Below are 18,850 nucleotides of genomic sequence, written 5' to 3'. Positions count from 1 at the left end.
GCAAAACCTGTAATGTAATCACTCACTACACACACACACTTTCTTGTTGACCTTGACTTGTTCTTGGTAGTTTCACTGAGAGCACTGCTCAGATTTAATAATGAGGGAGGGACAATCTGATTTCTGAGTTATTTGCTGCTCTTGGAACAGATTTGTAGGTGTCAAATTTTAGGCCTTAGTAAGAAATAAAACACTATAAAAAGTGTCCAACATGTGTGGGAGTTCTTAAATGTTGAATCTTGTATCTCAACAAGATACTGAAAGAACCAGTAATATTTTATTCACCCAAAGTCTGAATCAGAATCTGAATGAGATGTTCTGTTGCAATGAATTCGTTTATAAATGTTTTAATTTGGGTTAAAATGTGTTTTGTAAAGATATTAATCAGTTGAACATTTTTAAATTATACATGTTATTGATTAGCAGAGCCTGGCAGAGGTAACGTGAATTTCTAATAAAAGGAGAGATCACTGCAGAACATCATATATTTGTTATTGTAAAGCAGTTTAAAGGAAGAGGTCGTACTCAGAGAGAGATGGTGATCTGTACACAGCTGAGGATCTAATAGGAACAAAGTCTGTTAGTGGTGGAACACTCAAGAAGATATTAAACACTTTATTTTCCCTGTGAGAAAATGTATAATTCAGAGATACACACTAAGAGATGAGGCAGGAGGCAGGATCTCTGTGGAGACCATTTGAGTCTATACCCTCCTGTGAACGGTAGGTGGCAGTGAAGAAGAAGAAGAACTGCGGTTTTAGGACATACCTGTACACAGGTAATGTGAACAAAAACTGTTAGTCGGGTAACACCCCAGAAGATATTAAACACTTAATTTGCACGTTGAGAGGCGAAGATTTCTGATTTCTTTTAATAAGATGAATTTTGTTGTGTACACGGAAGAACAAGCGTTAAAGAACTTCGACTGTCAGTTTATTTTGGGAGTTGACATCTCATCTCACAACTAGTTAGCTCTTAGTCGGATTTCATTGTTTTATTTCAGAAGTTACACTGATGAATTGAGCCTTTTCGTTTAACTTTATAACTCTGGTCCAGACTCCAGCGCTGGGGGCAGTAATTCACATGAACGATGTTCGCCACAAAACGAAACTAGTTCAACCGGAAAGAGGAGTGTTTTGATGTCTGTGTTTTGGCCGTTGTGTTACCTGTCGGGTAATACTCCTCAGCTGACTGATTACATCGAAATATACAATATACACGCGTTTAAGAACCCCAGCTATCAATTAATTAGCGTAGCTAACAACTAGTTTGCTGTTAGTTTGGTTAACTTTGACTGTGTTGGCCGTAAACAGCTAGCATTAGCATGAAGAGTTAGCCACAAAGCATTAGCGCTAACTAGCAAAGACAATGTTTTGGACTGCGGCTCCTCTGCTTGTCTTCATCTGTCTCCTGGTTTTTACTGGAACCACATATGGACATGAACACGGTAAGAAAGCCTTTAATGTTATAATATGTAGTTTAGTATCTGTGAGGTTCGTATTGTGCTGCGGGTTTCGGTTTATCACCTGTGTTCAGTCAGAACAGTTTCTTTAGTTTATAAACTGCCATAACATCCACAACAGTCAACAGACTAATTAACATGTGTAGTTAATTTTGTTTTCTGGGTTATTTTGTCCACAGGTTAAATGACAGAAACACTTTGCTGTGTAATGCAGTACAGTTTGCCAGCAGCACAAACTGCATCCTCCAGATTGATCCTGCTGTCTAATAGCTGCTTGTAAACTGCTGTGTGACATGCAGAAGCTGAATCTGGTTGCTCTCTGTTCAAACATAATGATTAAATGCACTTCTTCTTTCAGGGCCAGGTGTTGTCAGAGTGGTTGAGGGGGAAAACGCCATCTTACCCTGCTCTCTGAGCACCAAGGAGGACATCGTACAGAAGCTCTTTGACTGGAAGAAAGATGGTCAGAAGGAGGTGTTCCTGTACGATGCTGGCATTCATTACAATAACGGCCGTCCAGGTCAGGATGAGCAGTTCAAAGGACGGGTCTCACATTTTCAGGAAGAACTGAAGTATGGTAACGCCTCCATAATAATCAGAAACACTAAGATAGAAGACAGAGGAAACTACACCTGTGCTTTTCCACTTCTTAAACCAGAAGTAAAGATTTTCAACGTTGAGCTTGTTGTTGGTGAGTATTTTGATGAAACAGCAAATTCTTGATTATTATAAGTATTTTTTTTTGTGCACAAAAATGGGCGACACGTCTCCTTTTCCATCCACTGTACAAAAATGCCATTGGTGCAGCTTGTAATGTGTCATCCTTGTTACAGTGGCTCATGTTGAATTACTGAATTGTGAGTCTAACATGCACCGTGAAAACATTCTGTTTCATTTTTCAGAACTTATCCTGAAAGACCGATCAAGAGAAATCTCAGGTGAGTGATTATGTCACACATGAAGAAAGAGAGCATGGGAGCACCTGTTTAGATGCAGATGTGTGTAAAGACCTCAGTGACAAGGGCTAAACTGTTAAAATCAGATGACTGGGTCAGAGCATCTCTGTCCTCTTAAAGAAACCTGGGATGTGCAGTGAAGCTTTATCTTGTGCTGTTTCTTTTTCTTTACCTTTCTCTCTGAAACACAGTGTAACCCAGGTCCACAGTGAGAGAAAGGTCAGACACAACAATGTTCCAAACCTACGTTTTCCGTGCTGCAGCTGTTTTTCTTTTAATGTGTTTACAGGTGCAGCTCCACCTCCATACATCAGAATTTTTACTGCCCCAGAGGACGGGGTGTTGCTGCAGTGTGAGGTTTGAGGTGCTTTTCCAAAGCCTAAGGTGAAGTGGCAGAGCAGTGATGGAAGCATCCTCCCTGCTGAGGAGCCACATGTCTCTGAAAGAGGAGGACGCTCCAACATTACCCTCCTCACCACCGTGACCAAGACAACATCCAGCCACCTCCACTGTGTAGCCACACAGGAGGATATCGGCCATGTGACTCATGCTGAGATCTATGTGTCTTTCTCTGGTGAGATTTCTTATAACTAAAAAACACAATCAGCGTCTGTTTAGTTACAAATTAACCGTTAACTGTTTTGTAATGTGTTTCAGAGAGTACCCAGTGGATCCCTGGAATTTTGGTTGGAATTTTGGTTGGAATTGTTATTGGAATTTCTCTGACTGTTGTGGCTGTGAAGCACTGTGAAATGTGTCAAAAATACTCCAACTCCTACAAAGGTAGTAATCTGTTGGTTTCATTATGTCTATAAGCACAGAGAAAATAATATATTTATTTATGGTACAGTGGTTTGGTTTTTGTCTTGACATGCACAGATAAGGCAGTTTGATCAATTTAAAATTTTCCACACAATAAAGTGCAAAAAGTGAAGGGTTCTATATACTTTATGAAGCCACTGTATGTGACTCTGTGATACTGATCTGAAAGTTGTATCAATGGATTTATGTTTTTTAAACACTTGCAGGTTCATGGCAACAGAAAAATGGCCTCCCAAAAGAAAATGGGTCTCCAGAAGAACGACTTATATTGCCAACCTGTGATGTAGTAAATGAGCGTAAATATATTTTATATTTTTTTGTCAGAAATGTTTATTAAAAATGTTGCTGCTTTGTATTTATGGGCAGACCACTGGATCATTAAAGTTATTTAGTTATGATAAACTTCAGGCTTGTATTGGTGCAGTATGTGGCCTGTACAATACCGTCCACACCAAATCACTGTGTGCTCCTTATGCAGCATTAGTGGAGGTTCAGACAGGAAACAGCTCTATGTTAACATATACCTGGAGGTTGCTTTGGGTAGAGTCATTTTTCAAACATCAGTGAGGCATGAAACATGATCCAGAATATCCTGGTTTATCAAACCTGCTCATTGATTTGATACAGCAACTGAAATCTGTTCAGTTTTGCCACTAAAATAATTTCTGTGTAAAATAAAAGTTGACTCAATGTAATATCTACTTTTCTTTTCTGCAGGTTTTGATCCGCAGGCAAAGGGTTTGTATTCCTGTCCTTCAGATTGTTATTGTCACCTTTACATCTGAAAATTGTGTGTGTGTGTGTGTGTGTGTGTGTGTGACTATACAATCCTCAGCCTTCAGGAGATGCTTTATCAAACTTGTAATGGTCAGTTGTTGGTTGTACTGACTGAGTGGTTTTGATAAAATACATATTACAGTTTTTATACAGTCTGGACAGGAAGTACTTGGACAGTTACACATATTTTGTTCTTCAGGCTCTTCAGCAGATTCAATTAGAAATACAGTAATGGATACAACATTAAAGTGCCAGGTACAAGCTTTAATTTGAATTGTATATAATGCAGCTTAAATGACTAAGTCAGTACCACTCTGTCACAGAATCAACAAAGATTTAACAAGTTTCATTAAGGGTATCTTTTTATTACAGAGCTTTGTTTGTTTGTTTTAATTCAGTCAGAGCTCAGTATAGATTAACATGTATGTTGAGACTGAATGACTTTTATTACCACACTTTGCTTAGAAAACCATGATGTTTCTAAATGCTCTTTGTATTTCATGGGTATTTTCTGTTACTCTAGACCGTGGAATCATCATAGTACCTAAATGAAAGAGATAGAGCTGCGTAGAAGTCAGACAGGGTACTAAATAATGAGATAACAAAACTTAATGAAGTTAATTTTAAAAAGATATATATATATATGATTGGTTGACTCAAACCTAAAACTTCCAAAAGGTCAGAGGCTCAAACCAAAAAGGACCATTATCCTAAATAATCAGTGTTATTGCTGTTAAACCAGCAGATCACCTTCTCTCAGTGTTACATTAAAATCACTCTGGTTTTAGTTTGTAAATCCAGTGAGATAGTTATAGGACATCACTGAACTAATGCTGTTGTAAATACAGCATGTGATTGATTTTTTTTTTACTTTGCACATTACATTCAGATGCAGGAAAGTTTTAATATGTACTTCATTTCTGATGAGTTATTGTAATGCACTAACTAAAGCACTTTGAATGAATGACTAAATATATTTATGTATGAAATGTATTCTGAAAGATTTCAGATGATTTTTGTTAAGATGGAAACAGGAGTTCTTTGTTGCATTTGTCATCTCAGCTATATGATAAAAAATAAAACTTGTCAATCATGATCAAGTGCTTGAACACACATTTACACATTTTAACATCGAGTCTTTGATCTTATACACACTGTGTATATAGATGATATTCAGGTCAGTTCAGACACACCTGGCTTTTAATTTTACTTTATATCTTTAAGTCCCGCTCCACTCAGAATCTTAATTTGCTTATTGTTTGATTTGACTTCACATTTATCTGCTGAATGAGCAAAGTTTCTCTGAGCTCACCTTAAATCTGAGTTTAACATGTTCCCCTTCTAGTACATGAAGCAGCTTATACAAGTGTTCAGAGTTATTTACTGCTTTTGGAACGTATTTGTAGGTTTAAGATTTTTGGGACTTTTAGGAAATAAAACACTTTAAAAGTGTCAAACATGTCCAACAAGCTAGTTTAGTTTCTTCTAACTGACTTGTACAAAACAGATATTTTGCTATTTAAAACAACATTATAAACTATTCGACCTTAAGATACCAGCTTCAGAATCATGGTGACGGTTCACTGACTCCCTGAACACCTGTTGTTGCTCTGTGTAACTCTGGTTTTTCAGGTATGATCTCAGCAGCATTTTCTCTGTTGCTAAACAAACATTTTGTTGCTCTAAGTTGATTGACATAAGGCAGTTGTTGCCTGAATGAAAGTGTATGGTCACTTAATTTATCAGAGATATTCTGAAAGAATCATCTCAACAAGATATTTAAAGACCAGGAAATCTTTTATTTCATCCAAAGTCTGACCCTGAGTCTGAATGACCTGCTCTGTTGCAATGAATTCCTTTCTGATTTTTGCAGTTTGTTTGAAATGTCTTTTGTGAAGATATGAATCTGTTGAACATGTGTTTTTATTGCACGTTATTTATTTGTGAAGCCTTTAAGAGGTAACATGAATTTACAATGAAAGGACAAATCATTGTAGAACATCAGATATGTTATTGTAAAGCAGTTTAAAGGAAGAGGTCATATTCAGAGAGAAGTGATCTTTACACATATCACACAGTTTGAGTCTATACCCTCCTGTGAACGGTAGGTGGCGTGTGCACAGTTTTACGATCCGTCAGTAACAAGAAGAAGAAGAAGAAGAAGAGGAGGAGGTTCAAACAGTATGGCGGCTTTAGGAAATACATGGTTAAAACTTTTCAACAAAACCGTCAGTGAAATGTCTCTTAAAGGAAAACGCTGCGAGAGAATCACTTGAATGTTGGGAACTTGGTGGTGAAGACGATATGGAGGTGAGTCTTTTAGCGGAGGAAGGAAGGAGACTGATTTAATGCAATGACAGAACTCTGTTGTCCGCTCAGTTTAGATTCACGTTACCACAGCTTTAACAGTTCAAGAACGGCGAGCGCTACAGAAAATATTACTGTTGTAAATACCAAGTTGCTGTGCTGTTAATCGTAGTGTCAGGCTCGTTTTCTACTGAACTGAATGTAACAGCTGTACTCACTAAAGTACATTTGAACGGTGGTGCGTTTACTTGCAGTTACACTCACTAAAGAGCATCTGAGCGGCGGTGCGTTCAGGCACTGCAGTACTTTGGCTACTAAAGTACAAACATCACTTAGAAATGATTGTTCTTACTTCAGTGCATATGAATGGCGATGCTATACTTGCTGAAGTGTATTTGAAGGGTGGTGCGTTCAAATACTGTTGCTCGTACTTTATCAGTCAGTAAATTGAGTATCCTGTTCTGGTTGTAGCTTACATGAACATTATTTCTATTTTCTTGCTTGAGGTCTTGAAGACATTTCACTTTTCATCAGAAAGGCTTTTTTGGCTCCAACTGCAGCATCTAACAAGAATTTCACAGATACAGAACTTATTTCAGGAAGTATGATTTTGACAACATATGGAGTGTGCGGATTCTAAACATCTGACTGATCAATAATTCTGTTCCTCAGTGTGCTTTCAGCATGGTGAAACCAAGGCAGAGATTGTTTGATCTTAACAGTGTGTTGTCATTAATAGGAACTTGGGTTCTTTAAATCATAAGGCTGCGACACAAATAGATGTTCAAATGAGGAAAACTTCAGCAGCAGATTTCAATTTGTCATCCAGAAATCTAGCTGTGATATATGAGGTGGATGTACAAGAAGAAACTACAGCAGGTTCCGGTCATTTCCCAGTGTTTTATCTTACTTTATTATTATTTCATAGAAGTTACACTGACACATTGAAACTTCTTATTTAACCTAATAACCCTGGTCCAGACTCCAACAAAACTAATAAACCCTCTGAAGTCCCTCCAGTCGTAGGCGACTAGAGAAGTACTCGTTTGATACCTTCATTAATATTTCTGTAACGCATTTGTGTAAAAACGTATTTTAAAAACTGCCATGCTCCACTCTTTTGCCTTCACAACAAGCGCGATTCTACTCCTAGGGGCTTTGTAATCCATCATAGTAACTGGTGTCATTTTTCGGTATTTCCGGGAAAAAATGACTCGATAAATCCGTGTTTTGCGTCCTCATTAATGCATTATTTATCATCAAAATCATTTTTACCATCTTCTGATTGATGAAATTCATGGCAGCCCATGTTGACTGTGTAAACCAATCATCAGCTGTGTTGTTGGACCCTGCGAAAACAGCGGATCCAATGAGAGTCACAATACGGCGGATCCCCAATTTGCATTCACACAGCTAAAACACTGTGGCAAGATAGTAATCTGAACGCCGTTGATCCGTTCGTGTGTGCTGCGAGAGCGCTGTAGTGCGCGCAATAAAAATGACGCTCGCAAAGGGGGGTTGGGGGGGCACACAACACAAACTGCTTCCAACTGCTTAGATTGCACTTCACACCTGTTGTTAATGTTAATGCCAGTTCTAAACAGGGTGAAAAACCCAGGTTGAAAAATAGTTTACTGCAGGAATCTTTTTTTTGTGCTCCATAGGGTTGCCTTTTTTTTTTTTTTTCTTTCTTCAGGGATTTCTCAAGCATGTGCAATTTATATACTGTATTTTATTTATTGATCTTGTTTTTTCTTTGTTCTAGTTACGTTTTTGTATTTAAGATTATATGTAATAAAATAATACAAATAATATAATGTTGTGTTGGTGGCGGGGTTTGGGGGTAAGTCCTTTTTTTGTGGGTGGGGGTTGGGGGTTTGTGTGTGACCATATTTTGAACAGTTTTGTGCCCTGGGAGTGCAGTGTGTGCGTTATGTAGCTCTATGTCTGATCCTGGTCAGAAACAATGGGGCAGTGAAAAAAACGAGTGGACGCATAGATATAAATGTAAATATTTCTGCCTGTGTGTGCACTAGAGACTTGATTTTTCTTTTGTTTGTTACTTGAGACCTTGGTCTACATGGATTTAGACTCCAAACACTTGTACATAGTTTTCTTCTGTTGAAAAATGAATATAATTTAATGCATTTTAGTTCCGTTTTATTTTTTCTTTTGGGTTTATGGTCTTAGAACTACTTATAATGTCATGTGGCATTATAGAAACTTACATATTCAAATAGCCCAGGTTGTGCTGAAAAAATGATGATACAAGATTCTTGCTTGTATCTAGCAGTATTGGATTTATACAGTTCTTTAAATCGTAAGAGGTCCGAGGTACAAGTACACTGACACAAGTGGCTTAGACTCAACCGGAAGGAGACTGTTTAGGCTGCTCCGGTTAGCTGTCAAACGGTACTTAACGAGCTGATTGCATTGATGTGTTTAAGTATTCCAACAGTCAGTTTTCGGGAAATTAATTGTTAAAATCTTAGCTAACGTCTAGTCGGAAATATACACGCGTTTAAGAACTCCGGCTGTCAATTTGAGGGAAATTAACGACTAGTTGGCTGTTAGTTTGGCTAACTGCGTTAGCCGTAAACATTTAGCATTAGCTTAAAGAGTTTGCTGTAAAGAGTTAGCTAACTAGCAAAGACAATGTTTTGGACTGCGGCTCCTCTGCTTGTCTTCATCTGTCTCCTGGTTTTTACTGGAACCACATATGGACATAAACACGGTAAGAAAGCCTTTAATGTTATAATATGTGGTTTAGTCAGAATCTGTGAGGTTCATGTTGTGTGGTGAAGGCTATCATGTTAGCCTGTCTGTGCTCTTCCGCCCCATCTTCTGTGCTCCTCACGCTGGTTTGTTGTGAACGTAAAAGATTTTTTTAAACACACTACAAATAAAACAGTGGTTAACTCTCTGACCCAAAGTACACACGAGACAAACTCGATGATATTGTTGTTTACATTGTTTATCATGAGAGTTTCCTGCGGAAGTCTTTCCATCCTAATAAGCGTCTTTTTGATGTTGTGGTGTGGTAGTAAAGTATTAGCAATGCTATTGCTTCTAACCCCCAAGTGATTTTTTTAAAAGTACATATAGCAATCAGCAGTCATGTAGAACTGCAGCAGTTCATTGATCGACAGGAGATCAATTACCAGCTATAGAAAGTCTGTTCACCGTTTTAGGCATTTTAAAATAAAACATGTATTATTTCTAGCCTCTTAAATTTGAGTATCTGATGCTTTTCTTTGTCACACATGATAGTAAATTTAATATTTTGGACTGTTGGTCAGAGAAAATGTGACATTTGAAGACTTCACCTTGGTCTGTGGGAAACGATAACTGACATTTTCTGTTGCATTTTGTAGGGAAATTGTCAATCAGAAAAATAATCAGCAGATTGATTGATAATGAAAATAAACATCAGTCGCAGACCTCTAATTGTGCGTGCATTGCAGTTATAACCAGCTGCTTGGTTTGCTGTCTTACAGGTTTTCTCCATTGGTTTAATGGTTTTGTCTTAAATTTGTGTTGTGATGGCTCATTCGCTGTGTGAGAATATGCAGGTTCATAACTTTGAATTCTGTTAATGTGAAGTCAGATGTAGAGGGACACCTGAGGTTGATTAGCTGGTGTTATGAAAAAAAAGAGACAAGAAATAACTATGAATGGGTGTGAATGAAAAGTTGCTCTTTGAAAAGACTTCAGTTGTCCAGCACAGCACTAATTATCACCCTGGACATTGTCTGTCAGACTGCAGTGCAGCGCACTGGCTATTTTACCTAAGGTGTCTGGTCAGAGAGGATATATATATATGTTAGTGTGTGGATGAAAATCTACGACCTGATGTAAGTGATAGAGCAGTAAACAAGCAGCCTATAATATTTTGTTAATTTTATTTTTATACTGTATGATCATTTTTGAAGCTGTAACTTGTGCTGCTGTTGAACTGTATTCCGTTACACTGACACATGTTTCTATTTTTTTGTCCACCTCATTCATACAAAGCTCAGTAGGTTAAATGACAGAAACACTCTGCTGTATGATGCATAACATTCTGCCAGCAGCACAAACTGCATCTTCCAAAATGATCATATTATTATGTCTAATAGCACATCACACTGCTCATACACTGGTGTTTAAACTGCAGAGTAATCTAAGCAACATGTAGGTAACATCTGGTTGCTCTCTGTTCAAACATAATGATTAAATGCACTTCTTCTTTCAGGGCCAGGTGTTGTCAGAGTGGTTGAGGGGGAAGACGCCATCTTACCCTGCTCTCTGAGCACCAAGGAGGACATTGTACAGAAGCTCTTTGACTGGAAGAAAGATGGTCAGAAGGAGGTGTTCCTGTACGATGCTGGCATTCATTACAATAACGGCCGTCCAGGTCAGGATGAGCAGTTTAAAGGACGGGTCTCACATTTTCAGGAAGAACTGAAGTATGGTAACGCCTCCATAATAATCAGAAACACTAAGATAGAAGACAGAGGAAACTACACCTGTGCTTTTCCACGTCTTAAACCAGAAGGAAAGATTTTCAACATCGAGCTCATTGTTGGTGAGTATTTTGATGAAACAACAAATTCTTGATTTATTTTTTGTCAAGAACCCCAGCTGTTGTTTGAGGTTAAGTCTGACTCCAGCTGTTCTTGTTTGGACAATGAGCAATATGAAAGTTGATTTAAAAGTGTTAATTTTGACAAGTGAGAATCATGTATTCACTGATGAGCCAAAACATTTTGACCACTCACAGATAAAGTGAATAATGTGGATCATGTATTACAGGATATCCTGTGTAGACTAACATCAACGACTAAATACGTTTTACTGTTTGGAAAAATACAAAACTTGTATTAAGAGAGAGACAGGAGGGGAGCACCTATTAATTTATAGATGTTCCAGTTACAGGAACAATATGTTAGCAGTAATGGATATAACTGTGCAATCTGAGCCTCGACTGTGCTTTTCTGTTTTCTGTGTCTGTTTTATGTTAATTTGGATGATGATCTAACAATACGCTTACAATGAAGCGTTTAGTTTGAAATGTAGCTGACAGCAGCTTGTACTGTATTGCTCACTGCAGTACTCCTGATTTCTTAATCCTCCAAATATTTCAAACCAGTGTTTTGTCTCAAAAAGCATTGTGCGCTGATTCGTGACGATTCATTCAGCCCTGGTGAACATTTGTAGGATATTCAGTTTCCCTGGAGGTCTAACAGAGGTTTTAATGTAGTTGTCAAATATTTGATTAACAACCTAATTTCTCCTCTCTTTTCCTCCTTTGCTTCCACTTCTTTTCCACATAAGCACCTAGAACTAACACCTATTATTGCCACATGAGTTGTCCTGTTGCCTGCCTGTTTGATCTGTGTCTCTAGAGCTGTTTGCCTGTAATCTCAGCCTGTAATCTGAGAACACGGGAAGATGAACATTGAATAATCCAGCGTTTTGGAGAGACTTTAGAGATTTCCTGGGACAGCCAATCAATAATGAATTGTTAGGGAGTTATCTGGCTTACAAAGTGTCAGGGCAAGCTGCATGCAAAGCTCATCTGTAAAAGATGTTTGAACCCAGTGGAGACCAAGAGGGCCACGTCTAATCACAGGAAGATACAAGTTGGAGAATATCATTCCTATGCCCTTAAATATCAATTAAATTTAGTTAGTTATTTTGTGACAATCAAACTTTTGTCACCACCTTTCTTTGATGACACAGTTAAGGGCTATGATAACTGGTTAATTTGGCTTTATCTTGTTAGCTAACTTACATGTGGCAGACATCTCTAATGCTGTGTCCACACTGGTCATGTTTACCTTATTATAATTTGCAAGTTGCCAAAAATGACACATTCACACGTATGCAGCTCAACTACACCATTATCAGTTTATACTCAGTCATTATTGGTAATGGTAATCATGGCATGCTCATATTTGTCAATAGTTAATCATATTTCTAGAACCTCTGTCTGTAGCGTCACATTTTTGGAGTCAAACGTCTTATTAGTTAGCAGAGTCCTGGTTAATCAGTTCCACCTACAGGTCCTAATGCATCTTGTCTTATGATCAGTTTAGTTAAGAGATGGTATTCTAAACAGCTCTCTCATTAAATCAATAGCTTTTTATCAGTGAACCTCTGCTCATGTTTTCATGCTGGCGTCTTACTCTGATACATTTTTGTGAAACCTCACTCTGATTAATCTGATTAGGTTTTAGAGCACCCTGGTGCATCAGTTTACATAATTAATATGCTAATTGGCTTAAGTAGGAGGAAACAGATTTTTCTTGTGAACAATACTTAACAGAAACTTCATACTTACAGAACAGGTACTTTTACATGGAGTTGATTATGATGTGCCTAGCTGCAGTAAACTGCATGGTATTTATTTAATTTATTTTTTAAAACTTTTGTTGGCTCTCTTGAATACAAACCGCCAATAGTGTGAGCATACATGTTCCCCTGTCATGGAGATCGTGGTGGGACATGAGGCAATCAGAGTGCCTCTTGTTTAATTATCTTGTGTACAATGCTAACATGCACTGTGCAAAAATAACATTTTATTTATGTCTTTCAGAGTGGACCTTTAAAAACAGAAACATCTCTGGTGAGTTACTGATTTCTACATCTGTGTGTGTGCCTCCACATCATTCTTTTATTTTTATTTTTTTGATGCAATACCTTCATTTTATTTGTTACTGTTCTCACACAATGAAGGATATAGACGAGGCAGAATGTAATGTGGGAAGAAAGAGCTGCAGCTCTCTCTGTAGTCATGTTAGTAAACTGCATGTTAGCTGATCATGCTAATCTAAGTGCAGTGACTCAAGCTCTAGTATTGTTTGGTTGGACAAAATATTAGCATTAGCATTAGCATTTTTACCTCCCTCTAGAAATAAGGTCATTAATCTCCAGTGAAAACACATTTATGAATCACCAGAGAAGCAAATCTCAATCTAATAATTATGCGATTTTAATTTTGAGCTAGAATGTTTATTTAAATATGTATTAGAGCTACAGTCTTGTTCTCTTGAAGCCAGACGAGAAGAATAATCAGCTGAGTCCTGACTTTGACAAGGTCACTGATCTCTACATCTGCAGCTTTTATCAGCTGTCTGAAGCTGTTCGCTGTACTACAACTAATACCACTGCTACTACTACACTACATGTTGTTATGAGTCCTCCAGTCCTGCTTTTACAGACTTGGAAACAGTTACAGTGAAGCTACCTGTAGCCTCCAGCACCATTTTGACTGATCAATTAAAACTGATGAAGCATCTGAGCTTAAGAGGTTGTTTGTTTAATGGCTCTTTGTGATACAGCCGAGTGCCTGTATTTATGTGAAGGTATTGTATCAAAATATTTGAATAAAATCCAGCCTCCTCATAGAGGCAGTGTTGTAACACACACATTTCAGATGTAGAGATCAGTAACATGATTCACCACTGATTTCTCCAGATCTTTTTTTTAAGCTTGTAAGCTGTTTGTCACAATATAGAATGCACATCAGCCTATCCCACAAAAATCTTTTACCATTATTTTAAATTATCTTCAACTGAAAGGTGCTTTTTTTGTAGTTACAAGATACTTTTCTTTGACTACATGAAACTTTGATCTGTGGCACAATATTTCTCATTGACAAAACTGAGCAATATTGTGTCACTGATCAAAATGAAGCTGTGATTCCATCATTAATTAATCTTACATTTTTTCCTGGTAATTGTTTAATGGTTTATATTATAGTTAATAGTGAAAATGTCCTCACAAGTTTTCAGATACCAGAATATTCAGTGTATAATGTTATTAAATGGCACAGATATGAAGCTGGAACTTTTGATGTTTTTGTTTGATAAATGACAAACAAGAAATTAGTTTTCTGTTGATCAATTAATCAGCTCTTCAGCACCATTAATTTTTCTTAAAAAAAAAAAAAAATCTTTGTACTATCCCAGCTGATATTGGGTGAGAGGCGGAGTATAGCCTGTACAGATCGTCAGTGCTGTAGCTTTCCTTTATACGTTTTTTTTTATGCTGTGTTTACAGGTGCAGCTCCACCTCCATACCTGAAGAACCTTGGTGCCACAGAGGACGGGGTGTTGCTGCAGTGTGTTGTTCGAGGTGCTTTTCCAAAGCCTAAGGTAGAGTGGCAGGACAGTGATGGAAATGTCCTCCCTGCTGAGGAGCCACATGTCTCAGAGAGAGGAGGACGCTACGACGTTACCCTCCTCACCAATGTGACCAAGACAAAAACCAACCGCTTCCGCTGTGTAGCCACACAGGAGAACATCGGCCATGTGACTGACGATGACATCTATGTACCATTCTGTGGTGAGATTTCTTTTAACTGGTGTTTAAATCTGCAAATACTTTTAGGATTTGAAGAGCATGCACACAGTTAAAGATGGAGGAAACTTAATTTAGGCTTTCTTCCTCCAAATTGATATAAATTTGTCTGGAGGTACATGTGATGTACAAAGCACGTAAAATAAGAAGAGTCAGATTTATTGATGTGCAACAGTTACAGCATAGTAATGACTTTTATGCAACAGCTGCACATGTGATATAGGAACTTTACCTTGAGACTGTGACTGACAGTGAATGAAATTCTTCATCCTTGTATTTTAGTTTCTGTCATTGTTTACAAACCCATTGAAGAGAAAGTGGAGATGGGTAGATGGATTTGGGAATTACAGGAAGACCTCAGCTTTGTGTCTCTCACACCTGTCTCCCCTATGACCTTCTCCAGCTTCTTGTGGTTTTCCATCTCATTTCTATTTGTGGAAACATTTCTTCATTTCAAAATTAACATTGACTCACTTTACATAGATAAATGAGAAAGTAACTAGTTGAAATGCATTTAGGATTTGTCCTCTTTCTCCTCTTTAAAACCTGGTGTAAAAAGATGATGAAATTCATGATAAAACACAATCATCATTTGTTTAGTTACAATTTCACAGTTTTGATTCTGACATTAACTGTTTTATTATGTGTTTCAGAGAGTACCTGTGGGGACTCCGCCCACAAATGGATCCTTGGAATTGCTGTTGGAGTTGTTCTGACTCTTGTAGCTGTGGGTCTATATCTGGTTTTGTATGGTGTTCCAAAGTGCATCACAAGACGCTTCAAAAAAGGTAAGTTTAAATAATGTGTTTGTCTCAACATGTCTAATGTGCTGCACACAATGACAAAATGTTCACACTTGAATCTTAAAAGCTTTAATGGATTTATATTTTTTAACCAATTGCAGGTTTATTGCAGCAGAGGAATGGCCCTCCACAAGAAAACAGGTTTTCAGCAGAGCCACTTAAAATGTCAACCTGTGATGCAGAAAATGAGCGTAAATATATTTAACTTTTTTTGTCAGAAATGTTTATTTAAAGATGTTGCTGCTTTGTATTTATGGGCAGACCACTGGATCATTAAAGTTATTTAGTTATGATAAACTTCAGGCTTGTATTGGTGCAGTATGTGGCCTGTACAATACTGTGCACACCAAATCACTGTGTGCTCCTTATGCAGCATTAGTGGAGGTTCAGAAAACAGCTCTACGTTAACATATCCCTGGAGGTTGCTGTGGTGGAGTCAACAGCAGTGAGCATAAAATTCGATCCAGAAAATCCAGGTTTATCAAACACTGCTCACTGATTTGCAATAGCTGCAGACAGGATTTCACAAACCGTGACGTGAAGAAAAAGGCAGACCTACACTAAAAGGGCAGTGCAGCACCCAGACAAGTTTAACAGTAACAAACTGTAAAGTGGATTAACACAGGTGAAACACTGAGTCCCCACTGACAGACGCATTTTGAACAAACACTGCACGAGTGGATACAAACTCCCAGAAAACAACACAGAAATGAAAGCTGACTGACACTGTGACACACACAGTTACTGCAGTGTTTCAATTAACACTGAGTGCTTTTAGTCATTAATAACAGATAATATATATAATATGTAATATATAAAGGGAGATCAATAAAGTATAGGCCTGTAACTGCTCACAGTGGTCCTTGTTATTGGGCAGTGTTTTACTGTATGTTTGGTGGTTGACTCCAGGGTAACACTGAGCACAGAGTAACCTGTAAAATAGAAATGAATTCACAAGTGAACTAAAACAGTTCAAACCTTTCAGTCTCTAGGATTAACTGAAAACAGATGATAGAGTAACTACAGTCTGTTTGGTTTAGTTTGGCCACTAAAATGATTTCTGTACAGAATGAAGTTGATGTTAATATTTGTTTTCTTTTCTGCAGGTGCTGGTCCACAGATGAACGGTTCTTATAACGGTCCTTCAGATCCACTTAATGAGTGTTAGCTTTACATCTACAAAGAGTGTGTGTGTGTGTGTGTGTGTGTGTGTGTGTGTGTGTGTGTGTGTGTGTGTGTGTGTGTGTGTGTGTGACTATACAATCCTCAGCCTTCAGGAGATGCTTTATCAAACTTGTAATGGTCAGTTGTTGGTTGGACTGACTGAGTGGTTTTGATAAAATACATATTACAGTTTTTATACAGTCTGGACAGACAGTATTTGGACAGTTACACATATGTTGTTCTTCAGGCTCTTCAGCAGAGTCAGTACCACTCTGTCACAGAATCAACAAAGATTTAACAAGTTTCATTCAGGGGCTTTTTATTACAGAGCTTTGTCTGAGCTCAGTATAGATTAACATGTATGTTGAGACTGAATGACTTTTATTACCACACTTTGCTTAGAAAACCATGATGTTTCTAAATGCTCTTTGTATTTCATAGGTATTATTTTCTCTCATTTACTCGACTGTGGAGTCAACATAGTACCCAAATGAAAGAGATAGAGCTGTGTAGAAGTCAGACAATGTACTGAATAATGAGATAACAAAACTTAATGAAGGTAATTTTAAAAAGTTATTTATATCTTATTGGTTGACTCAAACTTAAAACTTAAGTTCCAAAAGATCAGAGGCTCAAACTAAAAGGGACCATTACCTTAAATAATCAGTGTTATTGCTGTTAAATCTCAGGTTTAGATTAAAATCTCAGAATGTATTTTATAGCTTGTATGTTGTGCCTTAAAACATCAGCAAAAACACAAAATGCAGCTTGTGAGATGAGGCAGTAATACCTGATGCTGTTTTACTCTTTAAAAATTGGTTAACAGCATACCTACTGTAAATATTTTCTGTATATATATTGTCTGTGAATATTTTTTTAGCTTAAACTTTATGTAAATATAATATAAACATAAACCTGTATATATTATATTTTATATTTTTATATGCTGCGGCCTGACAGTGAAATGATGTTTTCTCACTCTCTCTTTGTTTTGAATTCATATACTGGATGTGTTGATCTCTGGATATCATTACATAAAAAAGTATCTGTTTTGTCTGTTATCATGTATGCTGTACCACAAGCTTAAAGTTACTCTGTGTTTCAAGTATACAAGCAAAAGTTCTATTACTATAATGCTTCTTGACAAAATACACTGGGTTTGTTATTAAGTTGTTATATATGTGATAGATAGGAAATGATTTCTTCAAAAGACATTTGCTGTGGATGTCATTATGGAAACATCTGCATTTCTTAGAGATATAGACATATATCAGACAAATATGTGTCACTGCTGATTTCTCACAGAGCTTGTTTGCTGCCGTCGTACCTGGCAGCTGCTGAAGCTGGCAGCTTTTAGTGTGTAAGGCATGGGGAAACTGTTTTACCTATTTCTTTCAGCCTTTTTTATTTTTGAGATATTCATTGTGCTTCATCACAATTCATAATGATTTGCTTACCAAAATCAATTTCTCTGTGTTGTATGAAAGTGATTTTTTTTGTGAGACATTTGCAGAGTTGAAGTGAGTTGTGAAGTGAAGGGAACTGATTTAACTTTGGAACAGACTGTGGCTGAATGGTGACCCAGTAGATTTTAAAGTGAGACATTTTATATGGGCATTCCTGGATTAGTGAGATGAATTTTTTATATGATTTATTTTACACTTTTCAAAACATAATGCTCAAGCCAAATTGTGCCTGATGTTCAAAGAAGCTTAAAGATGATGAGGACTTCTTTGTTGCATTTGTCATTTCAGCTGTTTATTAAAAATAAGAGATTTCAAACATGATCAAAACCCTCTGGTCTTTTTTGTTTGAAAAATTATCACTTGAACATTTCCCATAATTATAAATGATCATCTTAGTCAGACTGACCTCATCAGACTTCAACCAGATACTTCTCTCGTTTCTACTTTGGCAGCAGAAACAGTCTGATGTTACTGAAACTTTTTTTTAAGTGCATCACGTGTCCAGAACAGTTTGTTCATCATCAGACAAAAGAGCAAAACATACCTGCAGGTGTCAGTGTTTTTTCTCTTATCATTTTAAATTCAATATTCACTCATCACATGAACCCACTCACGTTAAGATCAGATAATCATAGGTTTACCACTACACAGTGAGACTGTGGTTGTTTGGTTTAGTGAAGCCAGATAATGAAAAGAAGTCCTGGACATGTTGAACCTGCTTCATAGCTGACTGATCCACATCCACCA

General features: G+C 37.3%; 1 protein-coding gene across 3 annotated transcripts; it reads left to right on the top strand.

Moving 5' to 3' along the window:
* The first annotated feature begins 743 nt into the window (after positions 1 to 743).
* LOC108901438 (butyrophilin-like protein 10) lies at positions 744 to 18,103 on the top strand. Of its 3 annotated transcripts, none has more exons than XM_051068488.1 (7): positions 744 to 1,447; positions 10,559 to 10,891; positions 12,905 to 12,934; positions 14,371 to 14,655; positions 15,324 to 15,458; positions 15,575 to 15,664; positions 16,580 to 18,103. In XM_051068488.1, the coding sequence occupies exons 1-7, from the start codon at positions 1,369 to 1,371 to the stop codon at positions 16,639 to 16,641; spliced, it is 1,014 nt and encodes a 337-aa protein (XP_050924445.1). In that variant the 5' UTR covers positions 744 to 1,368; the 3' UTR covers positions 16,642 to 18,103. The 3 variants fall into 3 exon arrangements, with proteins under 3 accessions (XP_050924445.1, XP_018558421.1, XP_018558422.1); XM_018702905.2 differs by lacking the exon at positions 744 to 1,447 and adding an exon at positions 8,241 to 9,058; XM_018702906.2 differs by lacking the exons at positions 744 to 1,447; positions 12,905 to 12,934 and adding an exon at positions 8,244 to 9,058.
* Positions 18,104 to 18,850: the final 747 nt, after the last annotated feature.

The sequence above is a fragment of the Lates calcarifer genome, unplaced genomic scaffold (genome assembly GCF_001640805.2).
Source record: "Lates calcarifer isolate ASB-BC8 unplaced genomic scaffold, TLL_Latcal_v3 _unitig_4636_quiver_833, whole genome shotgun sequence".
Taxonomy (NCBI): domain Eukaryota; kingdom Metazoa; phylum Chordata; class Actinopteri; family Centropomidae; genus Lates; species Lates calcarifer.
The sequence above is the reverse complement of the archived record's forward strand: the minus strand, read 5'-3'. Positions and strand labels throughout refer to the sequence as shown.

Excerpts from the sequence above, each read along its gene's own strand:
- LOC108901438 (XM_051068488.1), top strand. The coding sequence starts at position 1,369 with ATGTTTTGGACTGCGGCTCCTCTGCTTGTCTTCATCTGTCTCCTGGTT. Across the intron at positions 1,448-10,558 it reads CACATATGGACATGAACACG|GGCCAGGTGTTGTCAGAGTG; the intron begins GTAAGAAAGCCT and ends TTCTTCTTTCAG. Across the intron at positions 12,935-14,370 it reads TAAAAACAGAAACATCTCTG|GTGCAGCTCCACCTCCATAC; the intron begins GTGAGTTACTGA and ends CTGTGTTTACAG.